Source organism: Oryzias melastigma, linkage group LG9, assembly GCF_002922805.2.
Source record: "Oryzias melastigma strain HK-1 linkage group LG9, ASM292280v2, whole genome shotgun sequence".
Classification (NCBI taxonomy): Eukaryota; Metazoa; Chordata; class Actinopteri; order Beloniformes; family Adrianichthyidae; genus Oryzias; species Oryzias melastigma.
Genome location: NC_050520.1, coordinates 29330898 through 29352141, shown reverse-complemented (window position 1 = coordinate 29352141; position 21244 = coordinate 29330898). Strand labels below are relative to the sequence as shown.

Sequence of the window (21244 nt, the reverse complement as noted above, 5' to 3'; positions counted from 1 at the left end):
AGCACTCTCACACGCACATTCCTGTGGGCCTGCTGGGTGGGGGGGCGTTCATGTGTGTACATGGGGTGGTAACCTCTGGAGCCCAGAAAACTGCGTTTGCCTCCCCCACTTCCACCACTTTTTTTTGGCATTTATTTATTGAGATAATGCTCTCAAAAAGACAAAAAAAGGAGCTTTTGTTTAACGATGAATGAAAATGGTCGTTTTTTTGACCTACTGAGTCCCAAATGGTAGAAAATCTCCCCACTTCACAGTCGCTTATATTAATAGCGTCGTTTTTACTTCCTGCAGGGTAATGGGAACAAAAACTGTACAGTCACTTGAACAATGACCCTCTTCATGCTGGCATTACCTCATATTAGAGTCAGTCATGATCTGTGTTTTTATTATGTGATCGGCTCTTCATTCACCAAAGTCCCTAATTGAATGATTCAGATTGCTCTCTCGGCAAAGATATGCTGCAAATGAAGCACATTATTGTATGTAACATTAATGAAATTATGCCTGAGAGACGTGTCATTATGCAGAGTGGGATTATATGCCGATCATGTTAAAGAGACAAATGCGTTTCTGCTTGAACTTGAGCTCCTGTTGTTGTGAGAAATGGAAAACAATCATCTGTGCGGAGTGTGTGTGAGACTTAAGTGTGTTCAGCAGAATATCAAAATCAATGCTGGGCTATATGTGGAGCCAGGGATGTGGAGGGGAGATTGGTGTGACGGCGCCGGATCAAATTAGTATCGATCAGCTGCAGCGGAGAGGCAGCAAGTTACAAGTTCTGCAACCAAATCACAGAGCTCTACGAGCTGTTTGCATTTTTTTTTTTTTTGGATTCACAAGTTTGCACAAGTTAGAAAATTTCAGGGTCAAACCTGAGAAATAGAGTGGAGGAAGTAAGTATTTGATTCCTTGAAGAAAATGACCGTCTGTCATCTGGTTCATTGGAAAAGTGAGAGAGAGAAAATCACCATCAGTCACTCCAGTTCTTATGTTTTAACGAATGTTTATATATGTCTTCTTTGTTCAGCACCTTGTTGATTAAAAGTGCTACATAAATAAAGTGATTAATGGAAATATATTTATATTAGTGCCGGGAATCAATTAAAAAAAAAATAAGTTATTAAACGCAAATCTGGAAAAAATTAATCACGATTAATCGTCTTTTTTTTTCTTTTAGTTGGAGTATTTGCCAGCCACTTAATATCTGCAAATAATCGTATTATGAAATCACACACAAAATTGTACATTTGGAACATTTGTTTTTAACCCTTTGGAACCTAGAGTCTAAAACTCAGTTTTTGTCTATATTTGAATTTTCTGTATTTTCAAATTGAAAGACTACCTGCTTGCTTATTTGGTATCATTTTAATCAGCACAACTTCTGCTATGTGACACTACCTTTATTTTGTAATTTTTCTATGTCATATTCACACACTAGACATAAAATCATGCAAAAAGCAAAAATTCTGTCTGGAAAAATGGGATTAATTTTTCTGTGAAAACCACAAAAATGTTTAACAAACTGTTTTAACAACATATAATGAAAGTTTTAGTTGTATTTTAATAAAAACAATATTAAAATAGGTTAACAAACAAACCAACATGTTTTTGAATGAAAGTACAAAAATCCAGGCTAAAGTCACACCATGCAGCCCAAAAAATAAAAATTTCTCATTGCTATCTATTTTACATTTTTCTTGGAACTCTGTTGTTTTTCCTCATACATGTTCTTTCTTGTATTTGTGAAAAATAAATAAAATGATTTTTTTGGGGGAGAATTTTGATCCAGCTGGACTTCAGATCAGCTGGAGTCTGCTCACAGGTGGGGGCGTGTCTGTCCATTCTGAACCTCTCACATTCTGCAACGTTGGTGGGCGGGACTTTCACGGAGAACCGCGGAGTTTACGCAATTTTTAGACGCCTGTGCTTGTTATGGTGGAAAGGTCATGTAGGTCCACATTCCCCCAAAAAATTATGGTCTGTTTTCTCGTTGTTGGATTTCTAATAACAGACAGCTCCATTTTGCTCCGCCCCCATACAGTGCTGCTGCTGCATTACAGCCGTCAGATTGACTTTTGTTCTCCGCCTTATTTATTAAAACAAAATATTGCTTTTGATTAAAACTACAAATAAATGCCATATTATCTCTTTAATTTAATACAATATCTGTCATATAATATAAAAAAGTTTAGGTCTATAGACAGATTTATTACGCTGATCTCACAGCAGCGGGACGCCTGAGGTCGTTAATACATATTAACAAATTAATTATGTTCTATTAAACGCGCGCGTTAACGCGTTAACATTTAGAGCCCTAATATATATAAATTCTTTGAGGTTGATTTCTTAATTTTTTTATATCTCACTGTTCAAGTGAACCTACCATTTGGATGGCAGACTGTTAGTTTCTGTTTGTGGGGAGACCTATAAAATTCGCAAAAGGATAAAATACTTATTTCCTTCACTGTAACAGGGAAAAATCTAACTTTTGTTTTTGGATAGAGAAACGGAAATGAAACCATTGTTGCGTTTTTTTAGGCTCTCTCACAAAAGTTCGGTCGTGTGTCTTTTATTTTGAAAATTCATTAAATGTTGCATTTCCCAGTCGGATAAATCATTGAAATTCCTCCATCAGCCTGCAGAACATCAGTGTTAGTGAACTTTCCACTTCGAGGTCTCCATTTCAAGATCCTCGACTTCACCCCGCCGTGCCAGACAGTGACCCCCCCACAAACACACACACAAGCCCTGAGGCTGCAGTCCTTCCCTGACCCGCAGCAGCACAACACAACAAACCCCTTCAGACTGCAGCCGGGGCCTGGAAGTCATCACTGATACGGGCAACACTCAGGGAGCTCCGAGGTCATCAATAATGACTCCATTTACTTAACGCCGACACAAACACCTGCTCATTTATCACTGCCGACACATGTCAGCCTGGCTCATTTCTCACGTCACAGTCTGCCAGCCTTTGCTGATCTTCATCGGGTCACCTCCGCCATGGGGAGGCCCTCCGTGAGCAGATAAAGACGCAGGAACAGATTCCTCCTTTTTTATGGCATCGTTGGAGAAACCACGTTTGTGCTGATCCAGGAAATAGATCTTGAATGAGCTTTGAAAGTTTACGAGACATTTTTATGGGGGAGTTTCACCTGTGGCTGCAGGAGCTGCTCTTATTTTGTTAACCGGAACTCGTGAGTTACAATTTAAGGAAAACAAAAGACACGTGTCAATCAAATAAGATTTAGATCTATGTCATAACAGCAACCAGTGACCTGACATAACCCGAGTGCAATTCTGTAGGAAAAAATGTGAAAAATGTTCAGTCTTCTCTTGAATTTGAACAGTTTAACATTTCAATAGTGACATTTGAACTCTTCTACTTATCTTCAAATCCCTTTTGGAGGTCCTGGGATTGCTGGAGCCTATCCTAGCAACGGCTGTTTGAAGGCGGGGTACACCCTGGACAGGTCGTCAGTGTGTTGGAAGGTCACACAATCACACACATATTTAGTGGCAATTTAGAGTCACCAATTAAACTTATGAAGCATGTTTTTGGAGGAATCCGGAGTCCCTGGAGAAAAGTCACAACCAGGGGTAGAAACGTGGTGGGATTCGAACCTTCTAGTCCTTCAGCTTATTTCTAAAAAGTTGTCATTGACCTTTATAAATCTAGCAAAGCATTCAGTTCTTCACGTGATCTTCAGCTTCTCTTCTGAACTCCTGAATGATCTCCAGTGCAGTCACTTAAATTGTCCGGTTTCTCCGTCTGTAGACATCTTCAGAAATGAGTCTTTAAGGACCGTTTCTCATCTGATCTTTCATTTTTCACCGTGACAGCTTTTAGTGTTGATATATGATGTGTCTGAAAGTGTTTCTCTTGTCTTGAACTCTTTACTCAAGTGCTTTATTGATGGAAGAGCTCTGGCAGAGGTCAGATGTGGACCTGACCCGCTTAAATGTTAAGATACAAACTGTTTTTTTTCTTTATAAGCTCCTTTAGAAACCTTGTGGCTCAAATGTACCTGAGAAAGTCAAACAAAGTTAAAGTCACTAACTAATTGCATGTTTTAGCATGTTGTCATGTAGTCAGAAATCAGAAAAAGTAATTTATTGAAATAAGTCAACTTTAAATTATATTATGCATGCAAAAGTGTATTTTGGAGTAATTTAAAAAAAACTGTTCTTTCAATTTTTTTAAAATCTTTTTTACAGTTTAGTGAAGTGATGCTATCTACAGGGTTCTTCATGTATAATTGTGATACGTAAAGAAAACTATCTTAATTTTGAGGCCCTTTTTGTCGCAAAGTTTCCTTTAAAACTCGCATGAAAATGGTGGCGTTACCATGTTTTTGTGGCATTTTTCTACATATCTAAAGGATGTCAAGCTCAAATTTGCCTTTCTATCTTTCATTGTCTCATGATACGAAACGTGTGGCGATACACGTGTCATGATACGATACGCATCCAGATATATCCTAAGACAGTACAAGACTATTTCCCTCCTTTTTTAAAATTATGATTAGGAATTATCTGAATATGAATGCATTGTTCACAAAAGTAAAATTGTACAATACTTGTTATTTAATGATCAGAACTTTAAGCAATGCAGCAGTTTCTCATAAACAAGTTGCTTTACCCATGATGCTTTTCTTTTGGTGATTTAGGAAACATTTAAGTGGAAAACAACAGTAAAATTGAACTACGTTTGCTTTTAAATAATAATTAAATATCGCCTTGGAAAGATTTTAAGTAAAAAGAAATATTGCAATATTTCACTGAACTGATATTTTCTTAGACCACTAGAAAATACACTTTCCATTCTGATGCATCCACGACTCTGCAGAAACGCCACAGGTTGTTTGATTTTGGACAAAAACGGCATAATCCCAATTAAAAGCCCACTGGGAATCGTTTATAGGATGATAGGAGCGGGACTTAAAGGTCCTTCAAAAGCCTGTAGCTGCAGATCAGTGCTACTCCAGCATTATGAGGAACTCTTCAGGAACGGGTCAGTTTTCATAACGTCTTTAATTATTGATGCAGAGCAGAAAATCCGCTGATCAGCGTTCTCTAAAACACCCAGATCAGACATCCGCTCAGAGAAGGGAAGATTTTCTTTCAGTTTTTCAGCATTTGCTCCCCATCTCTGCAGAGTCACTGCAAGAAGTTCAGACGTGTCTGAACTTCTTGCAGTGAGAGTCCGTGCTGCATCCCTCCTGACCTGCTGAGCCGCTCTGCTTTTGGTCCTTCAGGTCACCACTTCTTTGAGGTCGTATTGGAACGACGGTCGGTTTCTCAGTCGATAGGATCAAACTGATCAAAAGTTTTGAGGATTTTTTATTAAAGTAAGTTAGAGAATACTAAACACTTTTAGAGATGTGCGAGTACCATAGCTACAGCTACAACAAAAGCAGAACACCTGGAGCTTCTTTCTGAACGCCGCAGCGTCTTGGGGACGCCCGGCTTTCCCGTGAATCCATTGTTCCCTCTGTGGTTTGGCTGGAGCGCGCTGCACGCGGCGGGCAGCTGTCCGGAGCAGGTTTGAACCAGTCACAGCTGCAGCGCGCAGACGCGTGGTGACGGCAAACCAAACTTCAGGCTCTCGGGCTGTCGCGCTCCTTTTGTGCGGGATCCCTCCTCCCGCTCGTCTTGCAGCCCCGTAGGAGAGCGGCGCTGAGCCTTCAGAGAATGCCTCCACGCATCAATAATAGAGCAGAAAGGAGGCAGGCAGCGGGGAAACTTAATACTATTCACCAACTAATTAACTAATTGAACAGTAAACGCCTGTAAACTGGGAGGACAAATAACTAATTAACCTTTTTTTGTGCTTGTAGTGAGACAGAAAATCAAGTGAGAACTCCACTTCAAGTTTGTCACAGGTTACCAGGAGCTCATAACAAGTAATTTATTAACTTTTTGCTCCTTCTCCGCCGACAGGAAGTGAGTCTGACCCATGAGGTCAACGGCGTGAAGCTGTAAAGTGAGATGTAAGCCACATCCATAAGCGATGAGTAAAGTGGAGGACAGGGACGTATGGCACTGAATGGGAAGGGGGGGGGCTTCAGTGGAAAGAAATAGACTCCATTTTTTTTTTTTGGGCAAGTCCTCCCCTCCAGCTGTCACCCCGCTCTCGGTCCCAATTGGTGGGGTTGCCACGGTGACAGGAGGCCGCATGTCTTTTGGAAGGGGGAGGGGGGCTGGTCAAAGGACCCCATTGTTCGTGGGTTAAGCCGTCTTCACCATGCCCGTCTGCTGGGGGGGGACAAGACACCCCACACCCACAACAATGAAGGAGGGTACAAGTGTTAAATGAGAGAGGGGGGGAGGGGAGGAGAATTTATTTTTTTTATTAACCAATTAAATGAACTCAGAAATAAAACTAAAAAGTAAAGGAAACCAGTGTTTTATTCTCCTTAATCAACTTAGATAAAGTTGGAGGAACTTTGTTACATGAAATTCTGTCAAGCTGCCACAAGATGGCAGTGTGGCCCCACCAATCTAACCCAGAATCAGGATCTGCTGTTCGTCTTCCAGCAAGAGAGGAGGGGAAGATCTTGGCAAAGCAGAAACCTCCGGCGTCCTTCAGCCAAGTGACTGACGTGACGTAAAGGGAGGCAGTCCATTACCCACTGAAGGATAGATCACCGCCATGCATCATTCCAGGAGCCAATTTTCCAATGTGGAGTGAATCTGAAACTCAGTTTGTTACTGCTCCCCTCTGTTCTCCTCCTGACTGATGGATGGAGAAAGTAAAGAGCGGCGGATCTGAATCCATAACGGTCGGAAAGTAGGGGTGGGGGGGGGTTAGGAGTCAATTCACTTCCAGGCACTTGGAGGCGTCCCAAATGTAGATCCGATCAATCACTTATGGGGCAGTTTGTTCCATAAAGGTTAAGAAATAAAACAAATCATCGTGAGGAGAAGTCTGTCAGACGTGAGATGAAGTGAGCGCCGCTTCAACGCTGCTTCATTCATTAGAACATCTGGATAAAAGAACAAGTAACTTTTTTTTCCAATTAAAAGGAGCTAAAAATCTGCATTTTGACATTTCCTTGAAAAGAAAAGGCGGTTAAAAAGATGCAGACGCTTTGTGGGGGCGTTAAGCCCTGCAGCAGACAGCCGGAGGAGCAGGTATCGACGTAAAGAGGTCTGATCCAGTCTCTTTGGAGAGGCTGAGGATGCATTGTGATGAAGGTGGGTGGGGGTATTGATTTGCTTCTAAAGTCAGTGGTTAGAATCCCGTCAGAATGACTGCTCAGTTTGTTGATTCACATTAGGTCAGGGTGCAGTCCTCCTCTGGGAGGGCAGGTTGGACAGGCGGGGCAGCGCTGCGTCGGCGCCCGCCGGTCTTCCTGCGGGTCTCCCTGATAGATTCCGGAGAGGTGTGAGGCACCCAGGCGAGCCCCGCCTCCCCAGCGCCATGCTCCACGTTGCTTTGGTTCCTCAGGCTTCTGCGGACGGAGCGCTGCCCTCTAGTGGTTACAGGTTTGAAGACATCCTCGAAGTTGAAGTCCGCCTGCCAGGGAGCGAGGTCGGCATCGCCCCCCACCTCCTCCTGAACGCCCGAGCTGATGGGGGGGCCCTCACCAGCTTCACCAACCGCCTCGTCTGTGCTGGTGAGCTCCTCCGTGCAGTCTGGAAGCTCGTCGGGTTTTTCCGCTGGAGCGGGGCTCAAAGTTTCATGTGATTTCTCAGAGGTGTCAGCAGAGCTCTGGGAGCAGAGATCTTCACTGTCAGCGTCTGGCGTTCTGGCTTCAGGCAGCTGTGACGGAAGTCCCCTTGAACCCTGGGGGACGGCGGCGGTTTGATCTTCAAAGTCCTGAGGCTCCTGGCTGTCAGGAACACTGACCTTCCTCATCTTCGCTCCTCTTCTACCTCTCAGCCGGCTGACGTCGGCTGGAGGGTTCTCCACAGCCACATCCCTCACCACTGCGGCGTCTGCGATCTCAGGCCTGACAGGCGTCTCTGTTCAGAAATGAGGACAACAATTTTAGCTCCTCCAGTCTCACTGTTTTTTTTCAGAAAACTCCCCAACAAGCAGAAAGTGCATTTCTTACCGGAGCAGCTCACAGCTGGAGGTCTGCCGCTCAAGGATAATCTCTCCCTGATGGGACTCAGAGTGGGATTCTTGGAGGCGTACGCACGGGAGCCGTACAGGGAGCGGTCCACACCTTTGTTCCACTTGCGGGTGGAGGTCACCTGCAGATCAGCATTAGTTAAGATCAAACTTCCCTCTCCATGTCCGTTAATTGACTGATACAACACACTTAGATTATTCCAGACGAATTCATGAGCACCTTTCTGTTGTTAGAAAGTTTCCAAGAGAAAAGAGATTTTCTGTTTTATTATATAATCTAGGGGTGCCATAATTAGTCGACGACTAATTTAATAGTCGATTAGTCGTTACTTTATATTATATGGAGTCAGAGTGTGGTAAAGCTGAAAGTTATAATGGCATTTGATAGCTTTTTGGACTATTTTGGCATTTAGGATTCATTTAGATTTTTTTTTGTTTTGTTTTTTTAGGCTATTTTGGAATTTAGCTAATATTTCAGCTACATGCTAGCTGTTTAGACTAATTTAGGTTTTTTTTTCAGTTTTTAGGCTAATTTGGAGTTTATTGTTTTAGCTTCATGCTAGCAATTTTGGCTAATTTAGGATCTTTTCAGTTTTTTTAGGCCATTTTGGAATTTAGCTAATATTTCAGCTACATGATAGTTGTTTTGGCAAGTTTATAATTTTTTCAATGTTTTAGGCTATTTTGGAGTTTAGCTAATATTTCAGCTGCATGTTAGCTGTTTTGGGTAACTTAGGCTTTTTTCCGTTGTTTAGGCTAATTGGCATTTGACTAATATTTTAGCTGGCTATCAACTTCAGCATTTTTAGCTATAAATTTCAGCATCTTCAGCTATCAGAATCTTCAACTAGCATCTCTAGGGCCAAATTCAGCTTACAGCATTCACACTGGCATCATTGCAGATAATGCTATATATCTAGTTTTTAGTTAGTTTAAAGGTAAGGGTGGTTAAGATGTGTGCTTTACATCCATAGTTTGCGCATGACCTGATTAGTTGACTATGGGAAAAAATATACGGTGATTAGACTATTAAAATAATCGTTTGTGGCAGCACTAATATAAACAATAAGAAAGTACAGGATTAAAATTAATGAAGAAACTGTGAAATACATATAAATGTCAGAATTTTACTTTAAATATTCAACCATAACATAATGCCCTTAACCCTTTAACACCTGAGCTCCATTGTTTATGTTCTTTGATTTACTGTTTTCAACCGTTAACACGGTGCGCTGCTTTTCTAATTCTAATTCTATATTTGCTGAACGTCTTACATGTGGCCAAAATAATTTTCCATCAGTTTGTGCTTGATTGCTCTTAAAAGTGCATAGAACATCAGCCATAAAATAAACTCTTGGGATAATATCTGCTCAAATGAAAGGTCGATAATTTCAGAAAAACCTGTGATATTAGAGGATATAAATTTGTATTTTGATTTGTTAACAGTCTCAGAGAAGCTAAATACAAACAGGTAGGACATTTATAAAATAAATATCGGACAATTTTCCTTTACAATTGGTAAGGTTAAATTACGTAAATTGCTTTGAACAGCGTTCAGTTCTCCGCTTTATCAGTCTATACCCCCTAAACTGGAAGTAACTTTGCATAGAGTCGACGATGTCGCCATTTTGTCTGAGATCACAGTGAAAAGCATCTACAAAATGTGTCCAGACGTATTTATTTCCTAGTCAGCTGTCACGTGATTTTGACAGCCTATCAGCTGCACAGCCTGAGTCAGGCACAGACAACAGCGCTCCAGCAGAATGGAGGACCATATAAGAAAAAGGAGCGTTGTTTGACACTTATTCCTCCACCCACAGCTAAAGGTAATGCTACACGCTCCATCTGCAGTAATGTATATATACTAGAGCAGGAACACTAGCAATTGGTTTTAATATTTAAAAGCACCACACCTTGACACTGAAATAACACTTTAAAAACAAGCTGGCTTCAAAGTGGCCTGCACCCCCTGCTGTCCATCAAGCGACACTGCAGGAAGGATTTATAAATGACAAAGAACAGACGACAGGTATTGGCTTTAGCTCTAATGTTTACATTCTTTTAAATACAGCAACTCGTCAACTGTTTATCCAAATAATGTATTTCCAACTAAATCTGAAGCAACCTCCTCCGGTCAACCTCCTATTAGATCACAGGCTGCGTTCTGCTTTGTTTCTACAATTGTATTATTTCGAAGATGATTGTTTACATTAAGATTATAAATTTTTAGATTAAAAAAGTATCTAAATAATCTGGCGATGTAATGTTTGGTGTGAAATCTAAAAAAAAAAAGACAATTAAAATATTAAAATCCAAACAAAAGAACCAGAAATGAGTGGTTTTCTATTGAAAAAAAATGTGGGCAGCATCCATCCCAAATAACAGTTTCACTGAATGTGGAAGAAGCAAAATTCGACCGATTTCAGTCAGTTCAACAAAATGTTATCAGGTAACTAGACGCCGCAGATGGTTTCCGGTGCAGCAACCGCACAGATGCAAACGGCTTCCATCAGACATCACCTCAGCGCTCTGCTTATTTATGCAGATTTCTCAGGAACCTGAATAGAGGAGAACCCAGAAGCTGCAGACTCAGCAAACTCACCTTCAGCCTCCCACAGGCAGACTTGGCAGCGGAGCGCGTTGACCTCTTCACAGGTTCGCTCTCGTCTGGCTGCTGAAAGAACAGAGACGAGGTGGTGATGCGTCACGCCAACAAAATCTACTTCACATTAAATTAAAGTCTTTTAAAATAATATTCTGCCAAGTTTCAGAGGAATTAAACCACAAAGATCATCTAATGAACCAGACAATTTTAGTTCCACGGTGGGGATTTCTACCAATAAGGTTAGAATAGAAGTAGATTATTGTTGCAGACCTTTCTCTTCCTTCTGGAGCGTGGAGCCTCACTGGTGGCTTTCAGCTCTGTGGCCGTCTGCAGTTAAACACAAGTCAGACTTTAGAATTGTACCGTATAACAAATAAAAGTAGATGTAGAAAGTGCAGCTTACCTGTGTGTCATTGCATTCAGCAGAAACTGAATCTTCAGCACCCTCCTTTTGCTGCTGATTTTCTACAAGAACTTCATCCACTTGACATGATGTGCTAGATCCGAAATTTACATCTAAAAAAAATAAAAAAAAAATAAATCCCTAAAATAGCTGTCATGTCAACACACTGCAGTGCTGACAACCAAAAAGGTTGCATGTACATTCTGTTTTCCAGGTTGTTTTTTCAGTGACGGACCTCGGGTCAGGAGTCTAAGCAACTGGAGGTATGTTGCAAAACATAAAAACATTCAGGAGAAAATTTTACTTCCTTTAGAGAGTTTTCTGTGACTCACAGCACAGAGCTGGATTTAATGCGATAAACATAAATATGAACGTTAATGTAATAGTTCAGTTATAGCTAACTTTGGGGGAAAATAATGATTTTATAATAAATAACTAAAACAGACGGAGTGCGGAGCTATGAGAGCAGCTTACCTGGCAGACTGTGAGACAGGTGCTCTTCATGGAAAGCTGTGTCCAAGTTCAGAGGCTGGGGGTCAAAAACATTGTCTGAAAAGACAAAGACGGTCACAGAGCCGAAAAGAGTCGTAAGAGGAGCTCAAGAAAATCTGATAATAACCTGTATCGCTCGTTAGTGCAGAGTCTGTCTCATCCAACAGAGGAAAGGCGATCTGAGAACACAAAACATACAGATGGTTACAAAAACACAACACTGTGTACAGTAAATCTGTAAAGAGAATCTGAATATTTGGATATTTGTAATCTGTACCAGAAAAATGGAGAATGAATATTTGAGATGATTGCAAAATAATGTTGGATTCTAAGTAGGTAAACTAAACAACAAACTGAATGTGCTACTGTCAATAAAAGTGAAGCTAACAAGTGCTACTGTTACTGTGAATGCACAGTTAATAAAGTCTGACTATTCTCTGATTTTTATGTTCATTGATTGTGCACCTTATCACTGGGTGGACCCTAATTAAGAATACGAGGAAAATCCTGTGATCATATAAAGTGGCGTCATTTGGCTTTCTGCTAGCTTAGCGTAGAAGTCCTGCTGAAACTCGTCAGCATAACTTTCATGTGAAGGGTGGGGATTTTTTTTTATATTTCTCCCATTGACTAAATTTGAGAACTGGACTGAGTGACCCCTACCCCCTTGGTGTTCCAAACACGAAATACCTGCTCCAATACATTTTTTGTTATATTCTAACTACTGGTAATCACATTTTTGTCTGTTGTTCAAGTTATAAACTGTCTAATCAGATGCCTCAATAAAAGTATGTGGTTTAACATCTGAAACAGACATTCCCTGTTTTCAAGTGGTAGGGGTGTGGCTTTCCAACATAGTCACTCCTGATTGGCCAGTGTGATTGTTATAGAAACAATGACTCAAATGGACAAAATCCCTGATGTTTGGCTCCAACATGATGGAGTCCGTATCGGGAGAAAATGGCAATTTAACAGACTTAAATTTGTTGGAGCCATTTTTTATTGGTGATGTCACTCTCACTCAGTCCAGTTCTCATTTTCAGTCATTGGTTTTTCCACTCCAGTTGAAAAAAAATCTCTCTAGGAAACACTGCTGTCAGATTAAGTTAAAGGATGGCTTGCTATGTCATTTTTATGTAAATGTTGCTTTTTGACAGAAAAACTTTTGAGTGCGACACTGATTAAAGTGATTTAATTCTTTCAAAAACGTTTTTGTTTTTACTTGTTGTTTTTTGAAAGTCTGAATAAATGTATTAATGATTAAAATCATTTATTTATTATTTTCATGGTGTTAGTAAAAGACATACATATAGCAATCATTTAATCATGATAAATTAAATAGTAAGAATTGAGGTTTGATTTGTTGAATCAGATCCACACTCTAGAGTACGTTTATAGTGAACATCTCGATGACGTTTTCTACCTTAGTGTGGTTGTCTTCTCCATTGTGTCCTTCAGGTTTTATTCTGTGTCTGCCGGATGAGACGAGTGCGGGGGAAGCTTCAAACTCGGACGGGCTAAGTTGGTCCCGCTGACCCGCTGCTGTCCTCGCTTCACAGCTTTGGGGGGTCTTTAGCACAGAGCGCAGCAGCAGGTCCCCGCCGGGAGTGGGTGCCCTCGCTGGAGTTCCACCTTTTTGCAGCGGGGTGCTCGGGGGCAAGTTCTTGTCAAAGAACTCGGGTGAGAGAGGACCGCCGAAACGCACCTGCTTCTTCACCTTCACCACAGGGGGGGCTTCTTCCTCTGTAAAACAGCAAACCTTCCGAATAAAAGCCTTTCTACCACCTCAGAACTCGACTTACTAAGACTGATACTCATCAATAGTGACATCAAACAAACCGCTTCTTGTGTGACTTTTTCTATTCATGCAAACAGTTGTAACTTCATTACTCATAAGCAAATCAACCTTTTCTCCAAGCACTTATAAGTTGTAAAAACGAGCTGCTAATGAAGCCTCACGGAAAACAGCGCAGCACAAAAGCATGGAGCCCTAAAGTAAAAACAAACAGATGAAAGGCAGAAGCCCCCAGACGGAGCCTGTTTACCTGGAGCTTTAGGATCCAGCAACAAAGGCAGAGAGCAGAAGAGGAAGGGCGCCGGCCGCTGTGATGATGAAGCAGCCGCAGGGTCGGCAGAGGGGGGCGGGGCGGGGCTTTGGACCCGACACTCGGCCCTCTGTGAGGAGAAAACACAAACTTTACTGTTCTGATTCATTCCAAAGCAGAGATTCCTAATGATTTATACATTTATCATCTCTTTGCTCCATCATGACGAGTGATGTACAAACGTTTCACATGAAAAAAGGCATTTTGACTTTAAGTAAAACTGAAAAATCTTCATTCTACTATGGTGAGATTTCATACTCAAAACTGCTGTTTGGTTTCTTTTTATTTATCTTATTATTTATTTAGTTTGACAGTTATTTGGCAGGATTCAAATGTGTGTTTATGCACATCATCACATTGTGATTAAATCAACAAAAAACTGGGAGGTGAATTTTTATGTCTGACTGCTTATTAACAGCTGTGCTGTAAATATAGAATAACTTTATATGAAATATGTTAGTTGATTATTGTCAGATTAGAGAACATAATAATCTCTTCAAGAAAGAACTGAAACTGGTGCAAAAACATTTAAAAACCTTGTCCTGAGGGTCAGTAAATTATCTTGATCCTAAACGACTCATTCAGAGGACAACAGTTAATGTTTTCAGATCATTCCAACTTTTTTATGTAAATTTTATTTTTTATTAACATTAGTTATTCTATCAGTCTGTTAATAACAGCATTACTAAATATTGTGCTAAGAATTAAATTTCTGGCTTTTATGGAACAATATTAATCGGATCAAGATTTTTCAGCATTTCTTAAACTCATTTGCTAATAATCTTTCTCTTATCATTTACAAAACAGATTTTTTAGATGATCTATGCTGTCCTACACCTTCTTCTTATTATTAACTATTTTTACATTTAATCTTTATGTTATCACAGCATTTTTCCATCTAATCCTAACATTTCCACTTTTTTTACATTCTGGCATTTTTTAGATTGTTTTTTGCCTATTTTATTGAACTCAGAGTTAATATATTAATAAAAATCCAATAAAGCTATTTAACATTGATTTTATTTTTGGCTAAAAATATGTTTTTTTTTTTGCTTTTAGGCTTTAAAAGTTTGGTTTATTTTCCAGACAAATATTCCTACTGTGGGGAAACAAATGCAGTTAATCTAATTAAACAATTGTTTGGTCAGTTAAATTATCGATAAACTAAATTAATTAAAAAACTAAAAGAAAGCTGTTCTAAAACAAAAAAATGGTTTCAAATTGACACTAAAGTAATTTGATGCAGAATCTGTCTTGAATTGAGTGACAACATTTAATTTAGGATAAATAAATGAAGCAAAAAAAACACATCAAATACCAGATTTATCTAGAAGTCTACAGAAAAGCTGTTAAGTCGCACAAAAAAAGAAAATTAAGCTTTCTGTTTGTAACATTTTTATAGTGCTGGGCCTGTAATCCTGTTCAGCTCTCAGATTCAGGACACCAAAAACAGAGCAGGACGATGGAGCCTTCACACAGGTTTGTAGAGTGAGCGTACCTCCTCCTCCTTCAGACTGGAGGCAGGCAGAACTCCAGACGCCTCGCTAATCTCCAGGCTGCAGATCTCTACAGAGTCCAGGCGCCTCCTCTTGCTGGATGTAGGTGCTGCTGGGGGGTTGTTCTCCTTCCCTTCATTAAGGTTAATCCTCTCTACAAGGGAGGAAATGATAGTTTAGGATGAAAATATTAAATAGATTATTTATTACATATTCATGACTCTCAGACTTTGGGTTTTGAAATTTGAGAAACTACTTTAAAAGTTTGATCAAAGGAGCAGAGATTATGAGCAGAAATGATGTCAGGAAGCACAGACTGTTGTTGTGGAGCGAGGTTTACACTGCAGCATTAATCCACAGCTTCTGAGCGGCGCCTCCAGACATCATTAAGGCACTGCAGCGATCCTGATAGAAACTCAAACATGTAATCCTGTGGCTGTGAGGATCCTCACCAGAGAGAGGAGTCCTGCATCCTCCAGTGCCGCCGTCCAGCTCTGGCATCGCACCGCAGGCCTCCCGCTCCACCACATCCATCAGACTCTGGAAGGAGGCCATCTTCTCCTTCAGAGTGGAGGCCACGCGGGGGACGAAGGGGCTGCTACGAACAATCTGAGTGATCAGACGAAAAAACATCAACTCAGTGATGCAACCTAACACATGGCGAGTACCGGAGACCACATCAAAGACTACCTTAACACATTACAGCTCGACCGTTTGCTTCATTAAACACATGTTACAGTAAACAAGTGTTTTATTTATTTATTTTTAAAGAAAATAAAAGCAAACATTTATTTTTTCCTGACTCACTCCAGTACGATGTGACAGTTGGCAAGGATCAGAATGGAAGAAGGAGCAGAAGATCCTCGAGAACTTCTCCAACCATTCCTTCAACATGTTCTCCACGGTTCCTCACGTTCTAACTTCTGTGCAGCTGCTGTGGACCGATTAGGAGAACGACTTCCACTTTAACCCCTTATCACACAAGAGTGAATGACGGCGAGCTGTCTGCTGGGTTTTGCTGTCAGGCCCAACCTCCTCTGTCTCTCGATTGGCTAAAAACAAGCAGCAACTGAAATGCCCAAATAAGCTGTAGAATTACTAAAAAAAGTGTCTCTTTCAGTGGATTAAAACTTCCTTTAGAGGCTGTTCTAAACATTTTGGGCTCTATTCTCCTCCTTCTTGGTTCAGAGTGATGCTCATATTGGAACTGAGGACAGTTTGGTTCAGAAAAGTGGCCAATAAAGTCAAAATTAACCCTTAAGTGAAGAAAAACAGAGTCCATTGTGAGTTTGCTCTAGACGTGAAAATAATTAGATGTTTTTTTAATTAACCTACGGTTCAATTGAAACACAAAGTTGTTGCCTGAGGGAAAAAGAACAGACGGATGGCACGTGTTCACTGCAGTAAAATAAAACTTTTCTTATTCACCCATACGTCTGTTGTTGATGAATCGGATGCAGAGGTAATGTTAGGATCTTTTAGAAGGAAACAGATCAATAATTCGGTCCGGACACTGATTAGAACTGAAAATATGAGGCAGAAATTGAAAGACCAATCATCTGTGCTGGACCTCCATCTAACAATGTTGACTGCAGAGAGATGGAACCTGGCTACATTTTTTTTTTACTAGAGATGTTAAGAAAGTTAAGTGACAAGCACGCCCCCTTTCCCCATTGCTGAGAGCCCTCTGTTGTCCCCAGCCTAACATTAGTGTTACCAGCTCAGATGAGGAAAACAAAGACGTTCATGGATCTATTTGTCTGCAAGTGGATGCATCAGAATACTCAGCATTTTTTCTGTCACAAATATAATTGTTTTCCCAACTGGATTTTTTTTCTCTGCTTCTGATTTACAACTATATGAATAAAAATGGTCAGAAATGCAATTTAAGCTTCATTTTCCCTAAACATTCCCCTCATCATCAGAACATTGTAACAAGAATGTGTTAAAAACACCATGTTAGGAGTGATGAGTGGGCCAGATGCACTACGGCCTCTTGCGTGACCACTTTAATTATTTACATTATGCAGAACAGATTAGCACCTCACCTCTGGAGTCTGTGTAGTTGGTGGAGTCTTCATCTTCTGTTGAGCCATGAAACGGATCAGAGAGTTGGTCTCTGGTGAGCCCCGGACACCAACGCTGGATCTACGTCTGGCTTTTAAGTGAGCGAGACGAGATTTATCTGGAGTAAAAAGGAAAAGGTAGGTAAGTACTTTGTACCAAATACTTAAAAGAAATATCCAATACTGATAGCAAACCCATGCCGTTCTCACCTCGCCGTTGGGACGAGGAGGCTGGGGTAAAACTCTCCACAGAGATGCCAAACTGTAGAGGGGTGAGCTCTGAAAAGTTCACATTGGATTCACTTAAAACGGAGGGGGTGTTCTCCTTTGAAGAGGTCGTCTCCTCCTGATCTCCCTTACAGCCAGCAGTGATCATCTCTACTGTAGCCATCTGTCATGGAGACACGGCACAGAAGATATGTGAGCAACAGAAGAAACACACTGGATATTAAAGTATCTTTACAGCGTTTTCTAATTTCTTCCAAAAGACTAAACAAAGTATTTTGCAATAAGTAGAGTAGACCTTAAAATAGTTCTATATTCATTGGACGAAAGGGCCCGTAAAAGAAAGAAGTAAGGAAATTGTTCAAAAAGAAGGGAGCAATAAAGTTATTTTGAAAAAAAGGGGGATGCGATCGTTACAAAACTACAGGAAGGCTGCTAGCAAAACTTGACAACATGCTAACACTCCATGATTATAAACACTAAAAATACACACGACAACCCAGTTGTTCGCACTTTTGGATATTTAAGACGCGTTATTGTTGTAAACTCGCGATAAAAGACAACTTTAGAATAACAGTATAATGTTATAACCCGGCACTTTCTCGTGGCAGCACCAAATGTTTGAATATGTAAGCGAGCTCTTACCTTTTACAGTTAACTTGTATTAAGTTTAAAAAAATCTAATCATAAAAAGCTCTCGGTGTTTTGAAACATGAACATTTAAATATTTAATAACCTAAAAGGGAAACACGCAGAGAAATGTTTTCAAATTAACCTCCTCTTCTCTTGACGCAGCGGCTGCGTGTTGATTCCTGCGCAACGAAAAGGCAAACTAAAAAAAATGATTATGTAAAAATGTTAAACACTTGAGTTAAATTTTTAGTAAAACCATTTAGTTTATATCTAATACTTAAAAATTATTTAAAACAATGTGGGGGGTCCTAGAAGGTATAACATTGTTAGGGACTAACTCGCGAATTTAACGTCTCGGAAGGAACCGGGACTACTTTAATATGAACGAACCAATGGAAATCGACATACGTACCACGTGACGAGTAGGTCACGCATGGCAGAACATAAGGCTATTATTTTTGTCTTCCTGCTGCTTAAAATCAGACTTAAAGGGATTTAAGTACTAAATAAAACCTAGCCACTCAAAAAAATCATTGCATTTTTAAAAAGTTAAACGGTTAAAGAGCCATTTTGCAGCTGAGCTGGACCCGGTTCTCTCAACTCCAGGGCCCCATCTGCTGTTGGCTGACTCCACAGACGGTTTTTAGGGGAGGCTGACACCAAACAGCTGTCAAAACTCTAAAGTCTGTTGGTTGCAAAATGATTTTATGCACAGAATCAGAACGATCCAAATGTATCAACCCAATTAAAATCTGTAAATATTTACTTTATGGGAGCTGCAGCTGCAGAATAGTGCACAGCCTTTTCTGTTGGACTATTTTCACTCCCAGAGGCAAATCCAAATTTAAACACACAAACATAACAACTTTTTTATTTTATTATTTACTTTTGGCATCACATAAATACAATTAATAAGAGAAAATAACACGGATGTTATCAATTATCTAAACCATGTCAAAATCGTTGATTTTGATCATTTTCTGGCTTTTTTTGTTAGCACAAAACAATGATAACAGGTTGGCTGTTGTCTTTTCGGGGAATCAGTAAAACCCCGCACACATAAAACACACTGAATGTTGTGGTGCTTTATGCAACATCAGATGCAACAGTGAACCTCTTTCACAGCTGCGACTGTTGACCACATGAACCTTCCTCTGATGACAAGCCTGGGAACATGAAAGAGCTCCTACACGAGGAGGTGAAACCACCAAACAGGAGCTTCTGTTCTCATTCGTTGTACAGCTGGCAACTATTTCAATTCATTTGCAATGATTTACTGTGGTCCCACAAAGACAATATTTTTCACACTGTATTGTGAATGTTTAAATATTGCATCAAGTGATTTTCTATTTAGCAAAGAGCTGCTGGCAGAAATTTCATTTTGCTCTGCATAAATGACAATAAAGATTCTTGATTCTTGATTCTACTTAACCCCATTTTTAAACTGGCATGGTGTTATAATTGGGCCATTATTAAAACAACAACACTCTTCTCAAGAAATGTCAGTAAAAACACAGTATTAATTCTCAAATGTACACTGCTCATTGCACCAGTTGGGAGTAACTTGTTGCCAGCTGATAGATAATCGCCCACGCAGTGATTATCCAATAGGAGGCTCATTCCTATTTGCTTAGTTAAATCCAGGTGGTGACTTTTTTGTGGCCAGGCAGTGTATTTATGAATGTACATTTTCAATGTACTGTTTATCAGTAGTATATTGCCCATGTTAGGAATATAGAGCTCCTTAGTCCCTAACTAAATCCTTGTCATGCTAATTCTTCATTGATTCAACTTTTTAAAAAGTATTTATGTCTCTAATTTGAATGAAACTTTTCAATATCTCAGACTTTCTGTTTTTGGTTGAAGCAAATACGGACAAAGATGGTCCTTAGATAACAAGAAAATTATTTTCCTGTTAAAACACATAATTACTTTGCATATTTAAAGTGTCTTGGAAATTTGGATTTTTAAAAAAATAAAATATTTACAAAAAATTACTAAATGTTTTTTACAGATATCTTTTATTATATTATATTATATTATATTATATTATATTATATTATATTATATTATATTATATTATATTATATTATATTATATTATATTATGTTATATTATAAGCGGCTGGGTGGCTCAGTGGGCTAGCCCTGGGTTAGATTCCCAGGGTTGTCCACTGATCCCCACCCAGATTGGGTCCTTAGGCAAGACCCTTGACGCTGCTGCCTAACTGGGTCCCTGTGCCCCTCAAGTACAGGGTTGTGTCAGGAAGGGCATCCGGCGTAAAAACTGCCAAATCACTGATGCGAAACAGTGGGTGCTGCTACGCTGTGGCGACCCCGAAAGGGATAAAGTGAAAGAAGAAGATATTATATTATATTATATTTAGGGCAGTGAAAGTTAACGCGTTAACTGATTAACATGCGATTAATTGATCATAAATAATTGGTTAATATGTATTGCCGCCCTCAGGCCTCCTGCTGTGCGATCAGCGTAATAAAACTCTGTCTAAAACAAACCTAAACTTTTTATGTTCTGTAATTGAGATTTTATTAAATTAAAGTAATGGTACAGTATTTATTTGGAGGGGCTGTCCGCTTTCAGAAATCCAACAACAAGGAAACCGACCATTATTTTATTTGGGATTGGAACTGGCATGGGCTGCATGGTGGTGCAATGGTTAGTGTTCTCGCCTCACAGCGAGAAGGCCCCGGTTCGACTCCCAGCTGGGACCTTTCTGTGTGGAGTTTGCATGTTCTCCCCGTGCATGCGTGGGTTTTCACCGGGGACTCCGGCTTCCTCCCACCGTCCAAAAACATGCTTCATAGGTTAATTGGTGACTCTAAATTGCCCCTAGGTGTGAATGGGTGTGTGATTGAGGCCCTGAGACAGACTAGCGACCTGTCCAGGGTGTACCCCGCCTTCGCCCTTCAGTAGCCGGGATAGGCTCCGGCACCCCGCGACCCCAAAAAGGGAAGAAGCGGACAAGAAAATGGATGGATGGATGGAACTGTCATGAAATTTCTAGAACAACGACCACTGGTGCTGTCTAAAAGTTGTCTAAAAGAATAGCAGTTCACTGCGAAAGTCCCACTCGCCGCTGTTACAAGAGGCGAGTAGTTTAGAGTGGACAAACACGCCT

The 21244-nt window shown here is 40.2% G+C and overlaps 1 protein-coding gene across 4 annotated transcripts; it reads right to left on the bottom strand.

Moving 5' to 3' along the window:
• Positions 1-6087: 6087 nt before the first annotated feature.
• On the bottom strand, positions 6088-18450 carry cdca2 (cell division cycle associated 2). 4 transcript variants are annotated; one of them, XM_024276087.2, is made up of 14 exons: positions 18118-18450; positions 17458-17638; positions 17230-17366; positions 15634-15790; positions 15184-15335; positions 13626-13755; positions 13004-13323; positions 11708-11759; positions 11563-11637; positions 11089-11201; positions 10956-11012; positions 10683-10754; positions 8061-8202; positions 6088-7968 (listed from the first exon to the last, which is right to left on the bottom strand). In XM_024276087.2, the coding sequence occupies exons 2-14, from the start codon at positions 17636-17638 to the stop codon at positions 7277-7279; spliced, it is 2280 nt and encodes a 759-aa protein (XP_024131855.1). In that variant the 5' UTR covers positions 18118-18450; the 3' UTR covers positions 6088-7276. The 4 variants fall into 4 exon arrangements, with proteins under 4 accessions (XP_024131855.1, XP_024131858.1, XP_024131857.1 ...); XM_024276090.2 differs by having other exon boundaries at positions 10683-10751; XM_024276089.2 differs by having other exon boundaries at positions 18248-18450.
• Positions 18451-21244: the final 2794 nt, after the last annotated feature.